The sequence below is a fragment of the Ahaetulla prasina genome, chromosome 1 (assembly GCF_028640845.1).
Source record: "Ahaetulla prasina isolate Xishuangbanna chromosome 1, ASM2864084v1, whole genome shotgun sequence".
NCBI lineage: Eukaryota > Metazoa > Chordata > Lepidosauria > Squamata > Colubridae > Ahaetulla > Ahaetulla prasina.
In genome coordinates, this window is record NC_080539.1 from 262508018 (window position 1) to 262529927 (window position 21910).

Consider the following 21910-nt stretch of genomic DNA (forward strand, 5'->3'; position numbering starts at 1 on the left):
CATTCCATTCCACTCTCCACTCCACTCTTTGTCACCTCCAGAATTACTATCATCCTTCTATTCAAAGTTTTCATAATCAGACAGATTGATTGAAGCACATCACTCAACATTTGTTGTTGTTCAGTGAGTTCTGATTTTTTGTGATCCAATGGACATTTCTCAGGATTGTTGGTTAGTAACTACTTTGGGGTTTTTCTAAGCTCATGCCTGTGTCATCAACAACAGCATCTAGCCACCTTGCTTTTCTGAGTGCTTTCAGTTTTTCCAAGGATCAAGATCTTCAGTGATACTTTCCTTTGCATTATGTGTCCCACTTGTTCCTTTGCTGCCAATGTGATGTCTCTGAGATTGAATATTTTTGTTCAGATACTGTTTTCTTCACACAGCAGATGTCTCCTTATTTCCTAGCTACCGTTACCCTCTCAGTGAATTTTAATGCTTAAAAAAATAAAATCTGTTCCCATTTGAACTTGTTTTCTACTTGTTTGCATTGGATTAACCTCATCTTAGGTTGCTGTTGCTTTTGTTCTTGTTGTTGTTTTGATTAGCTGTCTGGCTATATGCTCTTTCCCTCTCACACACACACTTTTTTTTCCTTTTCTTTTAGCTTCAACCAGGTACCTTGCTTTCCACCATCAAAGCCGAGGTTATTGGTGTTTTCCCCAACAATTTTAATTCTGGTTTCTATTTATTCTAGTCTATCATGTTAATGTCCTTCCTGCATACATACATAAATTTATGGCCAAAGAGTCTGGTTTCCCTTCTGAACATATAAATATTACACTTCTAACTAAAGATCTTCAGATAAAGGGGAAAGCATATAACCATGGCACAGTTTTTCCCAATTTTGAACCATATACCATTCTAACAGGTGTTTTCTGATCATGAGTTTTTCTTGTTAGAACTCAGTCTGAATCCTGTTTCATCTGGTTTCTTGCCAAAATACTGGAGTGAGTAGTATCTTCACCGGTATTTCACATTTAGCCTAACTCCTCATCTATGACCTATACATAACTGTTCGGGGAGTATACACTCCCAGCATTATAAGTCATAGTGTCACCAGAATGCAGGAGTCCTTTTATCACTAGATGCCAAGAGTACATGAAAGGAAATGTCACTGGGTACATACACACCCTTCAAAGAATTTGATTGGAAGAGACAGTGTCCCATAGCATTTCTGGTTTTCTGCTATTTTATTTAACTTAAAAGACAGGGATAGGCAGTTTCAACTAAGCTTTGCCAAGTGGCTCCAGATCCACTAATGACATAGCATTTTAGAGTGGATCATTCTCCATTCCCTGCCTCAATGCAGTAGTCTGTTGTGGGAAAATACAGGAGGCAGCCCAATGTATGGGTTTCTGCACTCCAACGATCAGTATCAATTCAATACAATGCTTAGCATGAATTGCTCAGCAAGTTACGATATGAGCTTAACATATATGTGTTGCTAGTTTTATTCAGATTTAAGGAAAAAGTTTTCTTTCCTCCCTCAATCAGATGAGTTGGCAAGTGATCCCCTAACAGGTAAAACCTTTGATGATTTTATCACTTAACCATGCCCTCTGCATTGGTAGGTTAGGTCTCACAATGGTTTTCATCTTCTCTCAAGTCTCATCCTTGAATGCTTTGTGGACTTGTAAACACACATAGATTGCAACCCCTCAGCAGCACAAAAATCGATTCTAGGATGATTGGCCACTCTTTTTTCAGATTAAAGGAACTATTTTTCACAGCCCTAGAACTTTCTAAGTCAATTTCACCCATTTTAGTTGCTACTGCTGCTGCTGCTGCTGTCCTTTCCATTAGCCTTCTGGATATTTTAAAACTTCCCCTTTGCTACCCTTATCCTGCCTCCCTTCCTTCCTTTATGAGAATTTATACCCTATGAGAATTTAAACCAACTTCTGTTTCCAACTGCTTATCAGCGAACTTAATATGGAGAGTTTGGGTGTTTGCATGGATGCATGGACACATGAAGAGTCAGAAAGATATTATGCCTGAAAGCAAGCTTATCTTATTGAACATACAATTAGGAAACCCCTAATACAACTAAGTATAACTTGAGACCTCAATATAACTAAGGTCTAAATTTGAATCTGCTTCCCCCAACTTTCTTATGCCTAGACCAGGGATGGCTAACCTTTTACTCGTTGTGTGCCAAAAGTGCATGTGTGTGTCTGTGACAGCGCATGTGTGTGCCAGCACCCATTATGCAGTGTGCCTCCCCTGCGCATGCACACATGATGCCTCTATACTCCCCCGCCCCCCCTGCGCATGTGCATGCATCTCCCACATGCGCTGCACCCCACACACATCCCAAAAATCAGCTGGCCAGTGGGAGGCACACACACACATGCGCAGTGGAGTTGAGCTGGGCGACGGCTCACGTACCCACAGAGAGGGCTCTGTGTGCCAGCTGTGGCATGCGTGCCATAGGTTTGCCATCACAGGCCTAGACTTTGCCTTTGTGTTTTCTTATTGATCCTTAATTTGACTTGACAATATTTGCACCAGCTGCATCTTTTTTGTAAAATCCTCCATAATAATCTCCCATTTCTTTGGACTTGATTTGTGAAGTAGACACCAAAAAAGAATGATTAAGCCAATCCATTTAAATTTATATTTCCTACATTGTAGTCTTCTGCATGGATTACAACAAAGAGCTTCAGTTCCTAGTTCTGAGTGAATCTTAAGAATCAGGAATACAGATCCCATTGTTCAATAACCTTTAGCTTTCAATCCACTTCTATTGCCAAGCTTCACAATGCATAAAGACTATCAAACAACTACATATTCATGAATACTATGAAATCAGACAAGCTTGATTAAGTTCCTTATGGCTACATAAAGAACACTAATTTAGACATTTATTGTATCAGACATGGGAAAATGGCACTGTGAAATGAGCAACACATAAATTTGATCAATCAAATAAACAATACAAAAAAGTTTCATCTTAGGTAACCATGGGAAATTTTAATAATGTGAATTAAGTTTGCAAAATTTTTATTATTGCTTATTTAGTACTAAGAATTGAATTCACCTGGCAGAAGTAAATCTGAGAATTATATGATTCATTTGTTCCCCATCTCTTAATTACTCTTATTGGTGTCAAATATTTTTTTAGTTAATTGAAAAGTCTTCCAATAGTGCTTTTTTCTTAAATGTAAATGGCATCTGGTGGGCCATATGTGAAATATCAGAATAAATGTGCTCAAATCAGTGCCTCTAAGCACATTTCTAATCCAAAAATTTTGTTCATTAGTCCGTGGATGTTCTTTTTCAGCAGCCTAGGTGGTATTAAGATAAATTTTTCAGCAATTGTTGTTTGGAGTTAAAACCTTCCTGGATCCAAACACCTACCAGCAATTCTGATATATCTTTGGTTCTATAGAATAGCCACCAGAACAAAAAACTGGTACCTGCATTTTTTTTCATTATTCATAATCTAAGTTGATTTGCAAGCTAATTCTGCCAACTGCCAGCAGTTCGATTCTCACCGGCTCAAAATTGATTCAGCCTTCCATCCGTCTGAGGTTGGTGAAATGAGGATCCAGATTGTTGGGGGCAGTATGACTCTGTAAACCACTTAGAGAGGACTGTAAAGCACAATGAAGTGGTATATAAGTCTAAGTGTTATTGCTATATGAGTTGTTGAATGGGGCAAAAGAAAAAAAGAATTGTTCCTGGGTTTTATACACAATTGCAATTTAAAATGGTGATGTCAAAATCCAAGACAAAACCACTGATAACATGTCTAGAAAATAGCCTAGAGCTTAAAGAAGAAGCTCTTGTTTGATTTTCATTCCCTCTGTGAACCAAATATTTGTCTTTGTATTTTCCAAGGTCACTTTTTTTTTCTAAGCAAGCTGGTGCCTTAGAATGTTCTAATACCCATTACAATTGTTGTCAGGGCATGTGGTGAAGCTGAAAAATTGAAGGAACAACAACAACGAGTCCCTGAATAGCCAAACAGGGTTAGATGTTGTTGTTACCAATCTTATTGATGCTATTAGATTAATGTTTCATCTGGTATCTAATAATTGAATAAAATCATTCAGTAAGCGTAGTGTTTTTAACTAGGATTTATATGTCAATACAAAATACAGCTCAATAGAAGATAGATTTTCTCCATTACCTATAACTGTCTTCCCACATATGGAGGAGGAAGTAGAAAATCAGAAAAGAGTCAATTGACTCAGTTAAGCCCTGGATGTTAAATTTAACCCCAAACAGACAGGTATTGCACTAGACAGATATGTATTGTCTCTATATATAAAGTTTATTGTCATTGTACATATATACACAGTATACTCATACAACGAAATTCACATAACACCCAGAGACCAAGCCCAACACACATGACAACCAGACACACACCCACCCACCAAAAAATTCCCCACCCCTAAACCATCCAAGCATCCACACAGCAGATCAAGTCTGGGCAACACAAGTTTGGGCAACACAAAGTTAATAATCATGTTAAACCCAGTCATATGATTCATTTTGTATACACCTAGTTTTCCAGGAAAAAGAGTTGGAGAGAAAGAGTAGTGGAAAAGTATTACCTTTACAAATATATTGTCAAGGCCTGAAAGCACATAGAACACACATATGCACACATAACAGTAATCATTGATCTTCTACTCCTACCTCACTTTCTTGTCAGAGGGGTAGGGGAGAGAGAAGTCGAGAAAGCTCTGCTGTTGCAAAGGGTTTATGGAATGCCTAAAGAAGGTGGATGAAAATTTTGTATTCTACATTCTTCATTGGTAAAACTTATATAGTTATTTATCATATTCGTGTAGCAGCCCATCTCACACAGTGACCCTGGGCAATATACATAATAAAATAAAACATATACCGTGTTTTCCCCAAAATAAGACCAGGTCTTATATTCATTTTTGCTCCAAAAGACGCATAATGGGTTACTTTCTGGTTAGGTCTTATTTTGGGGGGAAATACAGTACTAAACACCTCCATCTGCTGACAATCTTAACTGGGGCTTATTTTTGGGGTAGGGCTTATATGATGAGCATCCTGAAAAATCATGCTAGGCCTTATTTTCCGGTTGGGTCTTATTTTCAGGGAAACAGGGTAAAAGTAAAATACATAAAAAACCTCAATAAAACCACAATTTTAATTACAAATAAAAATAAAGTAAAAAAACAAAAGGATGGCCAGCATACCGAGAATGCATCAATTAATGACCATATAACCATCCAACAGGATCCACTCTACCATGGGACCCCCAAGCTCACAATATTTTTCTCCTGCCTGACTTGAAGGGATATGTAAATGTAACTGGAAAGAGGTGGTTCCTCAGATCACCTGACCCCTTTCCATGTAGAGCTTTAAATATCAAAACCAGCAACTTGAACTGGACTGGAAATAAATGGCTAAGCACAGCAAAGGTATGATATGTGCAGTTCTTGAAGCACGCATAACTGCCCACATTACTGCATTTTGCACCGGCTGAAGCTCCTGGATTCTCTTCAAGGGTAGTCCCAAGTGGAGTGCACTACAGTACAGTAGTCTATCCAGGAAGTGATATGGGTGTGAGTGGCGATGAGTAGAGCCTCCTGATCTAGGAATGGACCTAACTGGTGAACAACAAGATGCACAACAAAGGCCCTTATGGCCATGTCTGCCACTTGCTTTTCAAGTAGGTCATGAGTCTAGTAGAAACCCACCGACCCCCAAAATATGAGCATTGGATCTGTTTGGGGTAGTTAGCGTTAGGATTAGCGTTAGGATTGCCAACCCATTCAGGGCTTGGTAAATTTTCAGATACAGAAAACTCCAATACTCAAGGCCATTCAGTCCTACCAGGGTTTAATTCAAGCTCGTTGTTTCCCATCCAGATCCTCACAAACGTCACACTCTGAGAAAGGATATCAACAGTATCATTTAACTCATTGGGGGTGGAAATATACAACTGGGTATCATCAGCATACTTATGCCTCACCCCAGATGGCCTCACCCAATAGCATCATGTGGTTGTTAAATAGCAGTGGAGAAAATTCTGAAACCTGTAGCACCCCACATAGTAAGGCCCAAGATCAAGACTTCCAGCTTCCAGTCATTTATGATTGGAACCAGTCTTGATGGGTGAATTAATCATTTCTAGCACTCACCCATATGCACTCCCAGGTAGTCTTAGTCAGCCAGGAGGGGCATAGTTCTAAACAGCAGGTGATTGAGCTCACAGTCATAAGAACCCTGTCCATTTCCTCAAGTCCAATAGGTTCAAACTGCTCCCAGATAACAGGGCAAGGCTGAATTTTGATCCAACTAATTTGATTGTGGCTTTCCAGAACTGCCGGTAAGAAATTATGTTTAACTTAGTGGTTGACTGGGTCAAACTATTATGGTAACAGGACCTATGGTAAATGGCTGATATTAACCTGAGGCTTGTTTGTTGCAAGAGCTCTTGTTTTTAATAAAATTAATAAGCATTGTGGCATTTATGGATTTTGATTTGATGACAAAAGTAAACAAACTGTTGATTAAATCTATGTTTAAACAATGAATAAAAATAACTCAGAGCCACTAGTAGAATTAATGAGATAAAGTTCTCCATTGAGGTGCATGACAAACAAAACCCTTCAATTGTATTCTTGTGTTTGATGTTACTTGAGATTATCTCATTTAGAATAATGAAAGATCAATAGAAAAAATGTGCATTCTAAATCTGAATAATTTATTTTCCAAACATATTTAACTCTACCAATCTTTTCTTCATCTTCTTGAGTCTATCTCTATCTATATGTAATCGTGAAAGAAATTTCTATTGAATTTGTAGTTATACAGTATTTAGAGTTGAATATAAACATTTAAACTATAGTATACCATACCGTTCTGATTTTTTTTTTAAAGTTTTTCTTTCATTTACAATGGTCTGCTTTTTTGGGGGTCTGTTTTGCTTGTGATTCCTCTCCCAATATTTCATGAAGTAGGATTTGGAGGAATTAAGAACGTATAAAATGCAAGGCTGGTTTGACTGGCCTCCAGGAAGTCTTCCATGGGGATAAGGCAGTCATTCTCTGGTTAGAAAGAAAGTAGGCAAGGTGAAAGAAAAAAAGTTCTGAGATAAACTTCCAAATCAGTCTTCTTTTTCTTGACAGAAATTGACAATAGAATTTTGAAAAGTTTATTACCAGGTCAACTGATATTGCCATGCCCTGCTAATAAAACAGATAAAACTCCTCTCTATTTTATGTGTGTGTATGTGTGTGTGTACCCACGCATGCAGAAGAGAGAAATTGTAGAGGGAGAAAAGAAACAAGCAAAGTTGTATTTTCATGTGAGAGAAAGTGATGGTGGTGGTGGGAATAGAAAAGGAACAGGGAAAATTGTTTTTATCAAAGAAATTGTACTATAAAGGAAGTAGTGTAATAAAACAATTTGCCCAGACATACTCAAGGGGAATTTTTGCTAGAAAACACTCTATTTACCTAGCTTATCCCAAATACCAAAACAAAATATTTCATTTAATCCTGAATGTAAAACTACTACTACTACTACTACTACTACTACTACTACAACAACAACAACAACAACAACAACAACAACAACAACACATATTATAACAAAGAACAGAAAAGACAATGACAATGATGGATATTTGCAGCAAGGGACACAATGCTCTAAACCAGGGGTGTCCAAACTTGGCAATTTTAAGACTGCTTTTGCTGGCTGAGGAATTCTGGGATTTGAAATCCACAAGTCTTAAAGTTGCCAAGTTTGGACACCCCTGCTCTAAACAAATGCATTTTGTTCAAGTATAGAGGGAACTCAAAATGTAGGAATATCACCTTCGTCATTTTTCCCCCTCCAAATTTTATGTGGTGCCTCAAATCGGTAAGATGAACTTTGTAAAGTCTATCATGTTGCAAAGGATTGTTAGTCCTGCAGAAGAGTGGACTGTGGTATATATTTACAGGTGGTAAAATGATGGCAAAAGCTCAGGGGGACAACATTCCAATACCATATTCTGTCCCAAAGTATTTAAGTGACTTCAAAGGCCTATTTTGGTTTTTAACCATATATGTTTCTAATATTTCTAATCTTTGCTGACGATGTCAAACTCTTTGCTGACGATGTCAAACTATTTAACACCACAGACAACACTTCTATCATTCAAAACGACCTTGACCATCTAACCGCTTGGTCTAAAAATTGGCAGCTCCAAATTTCAACCAGCAAATGCTCAGTCTTACATATAGGAAAAAAGAACTCTAAAACTAAGTACATACTAGATGGACATTACCTTACAGACGACCCCCATCCCGTTAAAGACCTTGGAGTTTTCATGTCAAATGATCTAAGTGCCAAAGCCCACTGCAACTACATAGCAAAAAAAGCTCTAAGAGTTGTAAACCTAATTTTGCGTAGCTTCTTTTCCAAAAACACCACACTACTAACCAGAGCATATAAAACATTTGCTAGACCAATTCTAGAATACAGCTCACCTGTTTGGAACCCTCACCACATCTCTGACATCAATACAATTGAACGTGTCCAGAAATATTTTACAAGAAGAGTTCTCCATTCCTCTGAAAACAACAAAATACCTTATCCCACCAGACTTGAAATCCTAGGCTTAGAAAACTTGGAACTCCGTCGCCTTCGACAAGACCTAAGTTTAACTCACAGAATCATCTATTGTAATGTCCTTCCTGTCAAAGACTACTTCAGCTTTAATTGCAATAATACAAGGGCAACCAATAGATTTAAACTTAATGTAAACCGCTTTAATCTAGATTGCAGAAAATATGACTTCTGCAACAGAATCATCAGTGCTTGGAATACTTTACCTGACTCTGTGGTCTCTTCCCATAATCCTAATAGCTTTAACCAAAAACTTTCTACTATTGACCTCACCCCATTCCTAAGAGGACCATAAGGGGCGTGCATAAGCGCACAAACGTGCCTACCGTTCCTGTCCTATTGTTTTTCTTTTCTTCTTCCTATATATGTTTATATGTGTATATACTACATAATCTTTTTGTATGATGTTGTGACAAATAAATAAATAAATAAATAAAAATAAATAAGGGTACAGCAGAGTATTTCTGTGTACTAGGAGATATTATCATTCTGAGAGGGCTTTCAAAATGTGTTTTTGGCTTTTGACAGTGGCAGTCAACAAACTTTTTCTTTATAAACTTTTAGCACATACAATGTGCAGTATTAATGTTAATTATGGATTTTAGTTTGAGGGGTCCTTGGTGCACCCTTAGTTCAGTGGTGGGATTCAAATAATTTAACAACTGGTTCTCTGCCCTAATGATTTCTTCCAACAACCAGTTCATCAAACTGCTCAGAAAGCTAACAACCGGTTCTCCCGAAGTGGTGCGAACTGGCTGAATCCCACCACTGCCTTAGTTTCATTGTTTCCTTGCACTTATGTGTTACCTAGTTTGGGTAATGAAATGTCTGCAAGAAAACAATCAGAGAGCACCAAGGATTCCTCATTTCAACCCTGAACTACAAATATTCTCTTTCATTGGAATTTCGTGTCTATCAAAAAGCAAAAAAAAAAAAAAAAAAGGAATAGGGGGCTCAAAGCTTATTTGCTCCAAATTGTCCAGCTCATTCTTTGCATACCGCAACAATGCACATTGCAATACAGCTTGATTCTGATAAAATATCCACCCCAAGGTGTATCAGCAGACGAATACAGCAGATGAATATCTTCTATCTATTTCATTTTGTTTTTTGAAGAAAAAAAAAGGTCATCTGCTATGGCATTGTTGTAGCCACTGTTCAATTGTTAAAATCCTAGTCCCCCTAGACAAGTTACTTGCAGGCTTTAGGAGACGGGAAATCCTCCAGAACATTATAGAAATGTTTCGGTGATTATGGATATACAGCTAATTTACCTTCCCCCTGCCTGCAGTCATACTTTGGAATCATTTATAGACTATATTGAACTGTTGGCAGTAATTCAGCAGCATCTCAGTGTATGAACTCATCACTGATACTTACAGAATCTTGAAATAAAAGTTAGGAACTTCTTTGGGTTTGTAAGACTGCAGTGAATACCTTACTCCACAGGTATCAAACTCATAGCATCACGTTGCCATCATGTGATGTTTCACAATGTTTTTCTCCTTCGCGGAGCTGGGGTGGGCATGGCCTGTGTGTGACACATCCAGCCCACGGGCCACCAGTTTGACACCCCGTCTTACTCAAACACCTAATACAAGGTGTTTTAAAAACTGTAAAGGTAACTTCATAGTTTTCTTCATAATTTTTCAGACCAAGAATTATCAACATGGCAGATGATATCTCTGAATATTTCCAGGGATCCAGTCTGGCCCTTGTAAATGCTCTACTTTTGAAAAACATTGTCATGTAGTGCTATCTTGCAATCCGTTCTACTTCCATTGCCTCTTTGCTTTCTGTCTTTCTGTCTTGCTCAGATTCTTTAGAATCTAACTTATTTAGCATAAATTACCCCATTTTAGCCTATGGCCATTCACTTCACAACCACTTCAATCCTATATCATTATGCAATTAGCTAAATTTTGGAACAAGTAATTATAGGAGATCCTAGAGCGTTGTGCAGGTACCGGACATTTGATACCTTCATTACTAAGATTGGATCACCATGATCAGCAGGTCTCTGTGACAGCTGTGATACAACTATTTTTTACCTCATCATTTTATGTATTCTCTTGCAATCTAACTGTCATTTCATCACTCATGTTACAAACTGGCAGGACCTTCTTCTGCATCCTAATATAATGGTAAATTGATTGTCTTCAGATTAAACTAGTCATAAACAATAAAATTAATTTGGGCTAGAAGAAAAACATGAAATGATGTGTTAATTGTGCTGTACTAAGTTTTTGGATCTATAATTTTGTGAAATCAGGATATCATCTAAAACAAATTAATTGAGAGACCCAAAGTGAACTTGAAAGAACTCCAAATTAACTTCAATTTTCAGGAGCCTGTAAAGACATGTATGAAATTTTCTGGAACAAGAAAGAGTAGAATGCTAGGGAAGAGCATAAATAACAACTGTAGCCCATACAAGTTTTGTAATTACATATTTAACATTAACATCATTGTTATTATTGATGTCTTAATTGGAGGTGCATTTAGTTGCTTAAAAAATACATTTCTCATCACTGCTATTCCTTTTTTAACATATATTTTTAATGACCATCCTATTTAGAATGTAAATCCTGGTTACCTGTCCAAACTATCAGGATCGTCTTCTGATTTGGTTTGGATTTTAATGTTATATATCTACCAAGCCACTTACAGAATGGTAGAATCAGAACAGGACAGCCTGCTCAGTGCTTAAATAATGCATATCATTTAGGATTTTTTTTAAACAATTTATGAAAGAGACTTGCTATATCTTTGAAGAATTCTGTGAGAAGGGACAAGAAAAAAATGAAAAGATATCAATTTATAGGACATTATTTGAAGGGAATAAAGATCAAGATTGTTAAAAATCAAAAGGGAAAAATATAAAGCTAGTTATTTCATCAAGGTTAAAAAAGATACAGGTAATACTCAAGTTATGATAGTTTACTTAGTGACCATTCAAAGTTACGTGATAACCTCCCCCAAGTGTTTATGATAAAGTCCTGAAATTACGAATGTTGCAGCACCACAGCAGTTGTTTGCCCTTATGAATAACCACAGAGGCACTGCAACATTCATGCTATTCCTCACACCCCCCGCTTCCTACAACTGTTTCCCCCCTCCCATCCTGCTGCGCTGTACTCACTTACTTTGCAGAGATTTGTCTCCTCTCTAACACAGTTTCTTTACCTTTGAGGGAAAGGAGTGTAAGATGATTTCCCTTTCAGCATCCGGTCAGCATGCAATGCTTTTCGTGCCAAGAGTGAAATGTTCTGGAGGCCATAATCTTGCGTGACCGATTCCTTGCAAAACCTGATGGGTGCCTGAAGTCACACAAGATTACAGCCCCCTTTTGGCATGAAAAGATTTGCAAGCCGATCAGACACTGGAAGGGAAATCATGCTGCTCTCCTCTCCCTCAAAGGCAAAGAAACCACAATAGAGAGGAGACAGATCTTTGTGTCAAGGTTCCAGAAAAACCTCTTCTGCATAAAAAAAACTCTGAAGCCATTGTCTTTCAAAGTTTTTTACTAGCATAAGGAAACTGGCACACGATGAGTGAAATTCCAAAACTGAAACTTCCGGATTCTTTTCTCAGTTATACAAACCCCAAGAGTCCCACCTCCCTAACCCCTTTGTCGGTCACATGGTCCAACATTCTTCCACTTTATTCGAAACCTTTTCTTGCCACTCCTTCTGCAGCTGCGAACATAATCCGACCTTGAACGCTTGAAGAATGTAACTATACCCATCACCCCCCCTTCTCCCCCTCAAGGGAGAAATGTGGCAGCGTCTGGAAACCTACGGCCTAGTATGGTTTCCAGGCCTGACACTTTGCATGGTAAGTGAGTCCAGCACGGAAGGCGGGGAATCATGAGGTGTCTCAATGGGTCAAGGAGGCCTTGGGTGGCCTGTTCCATCACTAAAACCCCCCTCCATGGCCTTCCCTACCCTGAGATATCTCTTACACTTAATGACCTGCGCATTCAATTAGTGAATGCATGGGCAAAAGCAGGGAGTGATCACATTCTAGTTACGTGATTCACTCCTATGAATCCTCGAGTTATGAATGAAATTGGCAGGCTCCATTACATTACATTTTATCTCTGTTTTTCCATTATTTTCTATCACTTTGTTTTAATTTATTCTTTTATTTTTTAGTTGGTTTGCATTAGTTTTTATCTTTTTAGCTGTAATATTTAATAAAATTACTCTAAAAAACAGATGCCCATGCTTATACCCAACAGAAGAGAGATTGAAAGTTTTGAATATTCAAAGGGGGGAAATGTGAAGCTTGCCCTTGCCCAACACCTCAAGACCACTCTGTCAAAATGAAGCTGTTCCTTCATTTTCCAGTCTCCCAAGGTGGCTTACAATTGATAAGAACAGCCCTGTTCACATAAATAACCACATCACATTATCCCTCTATGTCTTGGCTCAAGAATAAAGATAAGGAAAAGAGGTGGTAATGTATCTGTCGTAATTGTGCGAGATAGAGGAGGTGTCAAAAATAATTACTCAGGACCAGCATTCAGGACCTGCTGCATTTTAATTTAAGGCGGATAAATGCTGCCGTCATCAGGAAACTAGCTGAAGGTGTCATCTTTGATAAACAAGCCCAGCTTCACACATTTCCTGCAAAATCAATACAAGCCTGGCGCTTATTTGCTAATGCATCATGCCATTTTTGAAGTCATTTGTTTGTGCGTTGGCTTCTTTGTTGTTACTCTTTTGTTTCAATGATTAGTGTCTCCTCTCTTTTTGACAATTGAGGGGGGGAGGGGGCTTCCCTGAGATAGTAAAGCTATCAGATCCAGCCCATGCTAGTAGTTTTGTTTCTATTCTTCTTTTGTATGGTAGCAAGCTCTGAAAACTCACTGGCGTCATTGTCTTGTCACTCCTTGGTGAATTGTTTGGCAAGGAATGGTGGGACATCCTTTCATTAAAAAGCAATACGATTATCCATTGATTACACATGTTTAGTATCAAGTAATGGAAGGAAATAGAGGAGTGGTTGGCAGCAGCAGAAGCAAAACTTTAGTGTCTGTTCTTTATTCCCATTTTCTTTTATTTAAATGTTCCCTCCTCAATAGAAAATCCACTCAAGATGGCTTGTATTTTCAGACTATACAATAAGCCAAGAAACTGGATGGCATTAGAAAGCTACATGTGGCCCAGATAATCTTGGAATAATCTCTGAGATGAGACCAATTTTGCCTTTATGTGGAAAGAAGCAGCTATCTTGGGCACAGACTTAAACAACGATAATTGGGTATCAGCTTGTACTTGGTACCTTTACAACTTGTTGTCTAAGACAATTCTAATATCTAAGGTACTGCCAGAAAGAAGAGGAGGTCAACCTATTCTCCAAAGCACCTGATGGGAGGACAAGAAGCAATGGATGGAAACTAATCAAGGAGAGAAGCAGCCTAGAACTAAGGAGAAATTTTCTGACAGAACAATTAATCAGTGAAATGACTTGCTTCCAAAAGTTGTGGGTATTCCAACCATGGAAGTTTTTAAGAAAAAATTGGACAACCATTTGTCTGAAATAGCATAGGGTTTCCTGCCTGGGCAGAGGTTTGGACTAGAAGACCTCCAAGTTCCCTTCTAACTCTGTCATTCTATTAATTCCTCACAAAGCCTGAAGTGTGCAGCTCTTCTCTGCTGTTTCCAGACCAACAAGACAACAAGGCTGCTTGTTGTCTTGTAAGATGATTATGCTGTCTACTTGCATATGCAACTCGCAATGTATTGCCCTTCAGAATGATGTCTATGAGGCACTTGACACCCCAGAGGCTGAGTGATGTTACTGCTCCCTTTAAATACATGAATTGTGCATGTGGGGGAACCCCAGGTCGTTGTGTTTCTTTTCTACTTCAGGCAGCAGAGGAGATCCTGAATGTATGAACAAGATCTCTGCTAAAAGACATAAAGCTTTGTGTCAACTCTGAAGGTGACCTGACCAGACCCTTTTGAACAGTGGTGGGTTCTAACCGGTGTTACCACCGGTTCACTTCGCGTACGCGCTTGCACATGAACGACGTGCGCGGCCTCGCTTTACTCACATGCATGCCAAACTTGAATTTTACAACAGCTGAAGCATGGCAATCTGCTCTGCTGCGCCTTTCAGCTGGGCTAAAAATGAAGGAATAAAGGTAGGTATAGTCCAGGGGCTGGCGGGAGGGCCCACCTGACGGTTGGAGCTAACCAGTTTGCTCTCACATCAACATTTCCGCTACCAACTCTCCCGAACTGGGGAGAACTGGTAGCAACCAACCACTGATTTTGAAGCTTCAGCATTGCCACACTGGAACTGAGGGATAGGAAGGGGGGAATAGAGATAGTTGGGGTTTATAGCCAAAACAAAATACTTTCTCTTGGGAACCAATAATTGGAGAAAGGAAAAAACTTTTACTACTAATTTGGTGAAAAACCATGGGAGCCCTCAGAGTCAGTTTTCACCAGATCAGTGCCAATATGATATATCCAATAAAACTATTCTTTGAGGAATTTACAAGCCTCGGAGTTTTGTTTGCTTTGGGACTATTACTTGGAACCCTGACATTTTGTGCTTTGTAAAGATCATGTGGTTTAAAGGGGGAATATCCTTAAGGTCAGTGAATTCCTCTCTGCATGACCCACCATTGATGAGACTATAATCTGCAGTTTGTTAGATCTTACCTGGGTTCTGGATCTGACCATGCCTTGGGTTATCAGTTCTAGGCTGCAAAACTCTGGATTATCTCTATATGGCAGCAAAAAATACAGAATTTTGCATTTCAAAAACCATTAATGCACATAATTACAAAGCTATTATCCTTCCTCCATAATATCTTGGCAGCCTTGGCTCCAGTTTTAGTCACTTTCCGCTTTTTTCTTCTGTACTAAGTGCTCTAAGACACATTTGAAATATGTTGGGGAGAAAATTTATGTTTGAATTAAACTTTCATGGAAAGCAGACATAATTGGAACTTTTAAGGTTGGTGTCATTTATCTATTTATTTATTTGAAATTCATTTGCAAAAAAGGCACAAGCGGTAAGAAAAAAAGTAGTAGTTTTGAACCAGCAGTAAAAACATCTTTTGACTGTATAATCTGGGCTTTATCCATAAACTGCAACTGAAGTTCCTATTAATGCATATAGTCAAAGGTTTTGAAATTCTTAAATATATAATTGCTATTTACAAGTGAAAAAAGTTATTGAGCTAGGCAATCAAGATATATATTTATACTAGTTTAAATTTATTGCAATTTTTTAAAAAGTTCAATCAATAATTACAGGTTGGTGTATTTTAAAGTGTTGTGGTAGTGCAGTGGTTAGAATATAGTATTCCAGCCTAACTCTGCCAACTGCCAGCAGTTCGATCCTGACTACCTCAAGATTGATTTAGCCTTCAACCCTTCTGACGTTGATAAAATGAGGACCCAAATTGTTGGGGGCAATATGCTCACTCTGTAAACTGCTTTGAAAAAGCTGTAAAGTATACGAAGTGGAATATAAGTCTAAGTGCTATCGCTATTGTTATTACGAGTGTACTTTCTGACCCTTAGGTCATAATTTTCTTGATAGCATGGAAATGTGGCATCCTGTATTCAAATCAAAACTTTTACCATGATCTAATAAAAGTTTTGATTTGAATACTGGATGCCACATTTCCATTTTTCTTGCTATCAAGAAAAATATCCATTAGAGTGCTCCCTTTAAACTGTTCTGTCATTATTTAAGGAAACACCTAAAACCGTATGTACTCTGAAAAACTATTCTTAAAGCTGCAGAATAAGAGAGCTGACTCTTTTATATTATAAGGCTATTTTCTTCTTTTCCTTAGTGTTTGATGTATATTTTATAATGCTTCAGTCTATATCAAGCCTGTGACCCATGAAGTCAAATGCAATCCATCATATTATGACCTCCCCAGTGTTTAACTGTCCTATTCATTGCAGGCATCAAAGACAGAGCTGGGGGGGGTCACATAATGAGTAGGTTGCTATACATTGATCACAGAATTGTAGTGAAACATGCCAAATTGTGAAAGGAGATGAACTTACTTTGACTCTTAGTTTCAAGGCCATTGTAACCCACCTTTTCACTTATACCTAAAAGCAGTGCTGAAATCTAAATTTTTTTGTCACTGGTTCTGTGGGTGTGGCTTGCTGGTGGTCATGTGACTGGGTGGGCGTGGCCAACTTTTTTTTTTACCTTTTAAAGCATTTTTAACTAGTAAAAAATGCTTTAAAAAGTAACAAAAAGGTTCTGATGATCAGCACCTGATGAGCCTGACCTGCCTCGCCAGGCCAGACGCAACGCCTCCTAGCCCTGAAGATTGCCCACCTTTTCACCTTGTGGCCACCCAGATGATGGGGAGGAGAGAAACAAAACGCTCAGCTGCTCCCCCTTTTCACTCACCCCGAGCTTCCTGCTGCGGATTTTCGTGCCTTGCTTCACGCACCCGGGAATGTCACCCTCGTATTCTTCTTCCTCCTCCTCTCCATTTTCCAAGTGGAAAAATGCCAGGAACAAGCACAAAAAGAAGCGCATGCTTGCTCCTCGAACATCTCCATTTGTAGGAAGCTTTCGTACCTGTGAAGGCAAGTCTGGCTTCCTGTGCTGCTCGCTAAAAACCTCACCAGTACCACTGTGTGTCCAGCATGTGTGTGTGTATGTATTTGCTCCTGGTCTTTCTCAGCAGCCTGTGCCTGACATCCCATCCCCAGCCAGCTGAACCAGAGTTAGAGAATTCATTCACCCCTTCTGGCCTTGCCCGGGCCAGGCTGGCCAAAGCTCCCCCCAGATCGCCTTGGGGGTTGTGCAGCGTGACGGCTGATTTCTGCTGCTCTTAAAGACCCTGAAGTGGATCTGGGCGCTGCCATTCTAAGCTTGCTGGGGCAACCACCACCTCACCTGTTGCGCCTCCCTAGGTGGATGGAGCAGCCAAGGCAGCCTCTCCCCTTCCTGAGGCAGCGGGGGCAGGGTGCCTTTAAGATGAGCAGCCGAGGATGGGATGTCAGGCATGGGCTGCTGCGAAAGACCAGAAGCTGCTCCGGCTGCCCCAAAGACCCCTGACCAGCTTGCCCAGGATGTGCAACAGGTGAGGTGGTGGTTGCCCCCGGCAGGCTCGGAATGGCAGTGCCTGGATCCACTCTGAGGCCTTTAAGAGCAGCGGAAATCGGCTGTCATGCTGCGCAATCCCCAAGGCGATCTGGGGCGGCTTCGGCCAGCCCAGACCAGGCAAAGCCAGAAGGGGTGTCCGGTTCAGCCGGCCGGGGACGGGATGTCAGGCACAGGCTGCTGCGTAAGACCAGGAGCAAAGAGAGAGAGAGACATACGCACACACAAGCCGCACACACAGCGGTACTGGTGAGGTTTTTAGTGAGCAGCGCAGGAAGCCAGACTTGCCTTCACAGGTATGAAAGCTTCCTAGAAATGGAGAAACGGCAGGAGCAAGCACACGCTTCTTTTTGCACTTGCTCCATTTGTAGGAAGTTTTTCCACTTGGAAGATGGAGAGGAGGAAGAAGAAGAAGATGAGGGCAACAATCCTGGCTGCGTGAAGCAAGGCATGAAAATGCACAGCAGGAAGCTCCGGGTGAGTGAAAAGGGGGAGCAGCCGAGCGCTTTGTTTCTCTGGAACCGGTAGTAAAAAAATGCTTTAAAAGTAAAAAAAAAAAGTTCCCATGACCCTGCATTGCTCAGCTGATGTAAAGCTTCCTGGAAGTAAAACTAGGAAGTAACGATGACCGGACGGGTGGACAAAGCCTTGAGCTGCCATCGCTACCAGTGCGCCAAACCACCAGCCGTCATCGCTACTGGATTGGCCGAACTGGTCCGAACCAGGAGCATTTCATCCCTGCCTAAAAGTATATATTCTCTTGACTCTAATGTTTTCTTTTTGATGACGGCTATTTCCTTATATCCGTATTTTTAATTGATTAGCAAAAAATATATTAAAAAATTCATAATTGCTTCACCCCTCTTAATTAACAAATATAAATCTCTTCATTATATAATCCATGAAATAAGCAATATCTTCTCCTTATACAATTGTCAGCAAAAAAACCAGAGTTCTATCGTATTAAAATTAATGAACATAAAACTCAACTTTCCACATCTCAACTTTCAGCTATTGGCAAAACCCCATTTAAAAAGCATAAAAAGGTCCCCAAATCCTAGTATAAATAAATTATACCTAACGTTTAACATAACAAAAAGAGGCAATTTCTCCTTAAAAAGGAAGGTCAAATTGCAGTACACTCATTCTAAATGCCAACCATCACCAAGAGAACCACCACAAATAACATCATATTCCATTTGAATAAACATTTCAGCATCTCAGTTCTAAACTATGTAAGTAATCCCAGAATCCTAATATTAAAAAGACTACAATTTAACCCTAAAGAAAAACTATTCCTTTAAAAAAAATCACACTGCTAGATACTACATATTTAGATATTAAACAATTAGCATTCAGAAAATAGGTATAAAACAAAACATTTAACCAAAACCACATATTTCCAGTCAAAATATTAATAAATCCAAAAAGAACCATGCAGAATGACAACACGTTCCATTTTAAACATGGTCAAACAAATCAATTTTGTCTTCCTTTTTTTGAAACACAGAACAGTCTTCCTTGGTGAACCATCCCAGTAGTTATTGATCCTTGTTACAAATTTCTTCTTTTCTTTAAGCTGTCTCTTTTGTAAATCCAACAAAGAAAAATGATTTCCATTACTCTCTGGGATTATCTTTTTTATTTCCTTCTTAATTTTTAATACTTCATACAGTTGTTTTCTTTGTATCTGATGTCAGGTTCTTAGCCGAGGTTTCATTCATACTGCTCTCAAGTAGAATTTGTTGTGTATTTTGTTCTGTAACATTTTTGTTCTGAAGACAGACGGTTCTCAGAAAGACCCAGCATATCTGCCATAATCGATTCAAAGTCTTGACACATCCTTGGTAGCGTTCCTCAACAATATCTCTAAGTGCCATAATTTATTTCCCACAAACATGCATTTGTTCTTTAAAAATATTTTAAAAGTCTTAATATTCAAAATTTAATACTCCAATGTTCTGTGAGCCAGCCCTTCATTTAAAAAAAAGTGTAGGCAAAAGCTTGCCCTTTTACTCTTTATTTCCTAAAAGTAATAAAAAATAAAGTAATAAGTAATAAAAAGTAATAAAAATAAAATTTCATTTTCTTATGTTAAGGTTTGAAGGCACTCACTCACCAGCAGCGATGGGATTCAGCCAGTTCGCACCACTTTGGGAGAACCGGTTGTTAACTTTCTGAGCAGTTTGGTGAACTGGTTGTTGAAAGAAATCATTAGGGCAGAGAACCGGTTGTTAAATTATTTGAATCCCACCACTGCTCACCAGGTATTTGATGCCTTGTTCCTTTTGAAGGTATCTAGCTTCTTTCAATTTTAATAAACAATTTCTAAATGTAGTTAGCAAGAGAAGAGTCCAAATTTAGTGTCCTTTGAAAGGCTCCATTTACAGCTAAATGAATTATGGTAAATTTCCCCTCTCTCATCAGTAAGCATTGTCTTGAGTCTATTTGTGAGGAAAAGGGATGATTATTCCAGTTGCCAACAGTTTTTGTAATCTCACGCCTCTCTCTTTTATCCATAGAGAAACAAGGAGCTAATCTACTAACTCCTTTAAAAAGTCATATTATTTACTTTTGTATTTTCTTTGTATGCTACACTATAAACTAATACAATTATTAATATAAAAAGAATACAAATAAAAAGTCCACAAACTTTTGTTCTGCTTATTCCTGGAGCTGTCTTCAGTTGGTCATTTTCCTCAGAATTTTCTGTAATTAGGTGTTTTTCCCCCCACTATTGTTAATCATTTGAATGTTGTCTGGGCTTAGAACCAAAGCCTACTTGTTATTTAGCAGATGCCAGTTTTTGGAATTGTAATATATACCACAACCAGCTCCTGGTTATTCACACTGGCAAAAATGTGGGGCCTAATGATCTCCCTTCTTCTACTCATGAGTGTTGTAATGGTGGCAGTGTTGGCCATCAGCACATGCCTGTTTTGGCATATCTGCTCTAATTTTTCTTGGCTCCTGAATTCCTCCCTACTCCAGAGGCCAAGAGTCTTGGCACCCAGAAGGAACCTTTCTATTTTAAAGCCACATGTTTACAGAGCAAAGCTATAACTCACTCACACAGTGGAATGGCTAAAGGCAGTAGAAGCAAGGAGACACATGCCTATTGATGCTCTTTGGAGGCACACCTCCCCTTGGAAATGAAATGGGAAAGCTCTGATCCCTGAACACTTTTGAAAAATTGCTCTGATATGTATTACAGCTATAAGCAGGACAGCTGAGAAAGCCTCTGGCAGTTCTTTGCCTGCAGCAATGAGTTTTACAGCTGAGACCGACTCTGCTTTTCAAATCTCTGAGTTGCCTAAATTATTCCATGTTTTGTTTGTTTGTTTGTTTTAGTCTTCAGCTACACATGGACTTATTAGTGGTTGTTGTTTTTTGTTTTTGTTTTTTGCAGTGGGTGCATTTCCTTTAAGCAAAAACATGACAATTTGAGCAAAGCTACTTGGCTGAGGTCCTTGAGCTTTATTTCTAATCCTAACTATGTGGCAGCTCACTTTGTGATGCTGTTTTAAATTACTTTAATTTATTCCCAGAGGAGGTGAGATCAGAGCTTAACCATGTTTCCTGCTCCTTGCTGTTTTATGAAAGGGCTTAGTGAACCAAAAAGTTCCATGGTTGTTTATGTGATCTGTGCCCCAAGGTGAATGTGCATCAGCAGTTCTATAGGTATTTCTCCCGACTTAGGGACCCAGTGTAATTTCAATGGAAAGAAATATGCTTAAATTCAAAAAATAATCATTCTTCTAGATAATGCTGTTTCTACTGCTGCTGATGCTAATGAAAAGCAATAGTGATGCTGATCATGAGAACATCTCTCTTAGCTGTATGACTGAGCTTATTTTTCTTTGTTTTTTGTATTTTTTTTCCTAGCTGGGAGGCTGTGGGATCCTTGGAGTTGGCATATGGCTAGCCGTTACTCAAGGGAACTTCGCTACCCTCTCTTCTTCCTTCCCTTCTCTGTCAGCTGCCAACCTGTTGATCATTACAGGGACTTTTGTGATGATCATTGGCTTTGTGGGATGCATAGGAGCCATCAAAGAAAACAAGTGCCTCCTACTCAGTGTGAGTATTGACCGTGTCTTATCTACTGGTATCCTACTTTGCGACCTTAGAATAATTCTGCATATGTTAATGCTTAATATATTGTCAAGTTCACATAGAGTATATCCCAGCA

General features: G+C 39.0%; 1 protein-coding gene across 12 annotated transcripts in view; it reads left to right on the forward strand.

Annotated features, from left to right (window-relative positions):
* The window catches only part of TSPAN4 (tetraspanin 4), an 827759-nt gene that overhangs the window by 696516 nt on the left and 109333 nt on the right, over positions 1–21910 (forward strand). For all 12 annotated transcript variants that reach the window (XM_058157452.1, XM_058157443.1, XM_058157461.1 and 9 more), the window contains one exon: positions 21607–21798. In XM_058157452.1, the coding sequence (XP_058013435.1) occupies positions 21607–21798 (192 nt within the window). The remainder of the gene's footprint in view (positions 1–21606; positions 21799–21910) is intronic.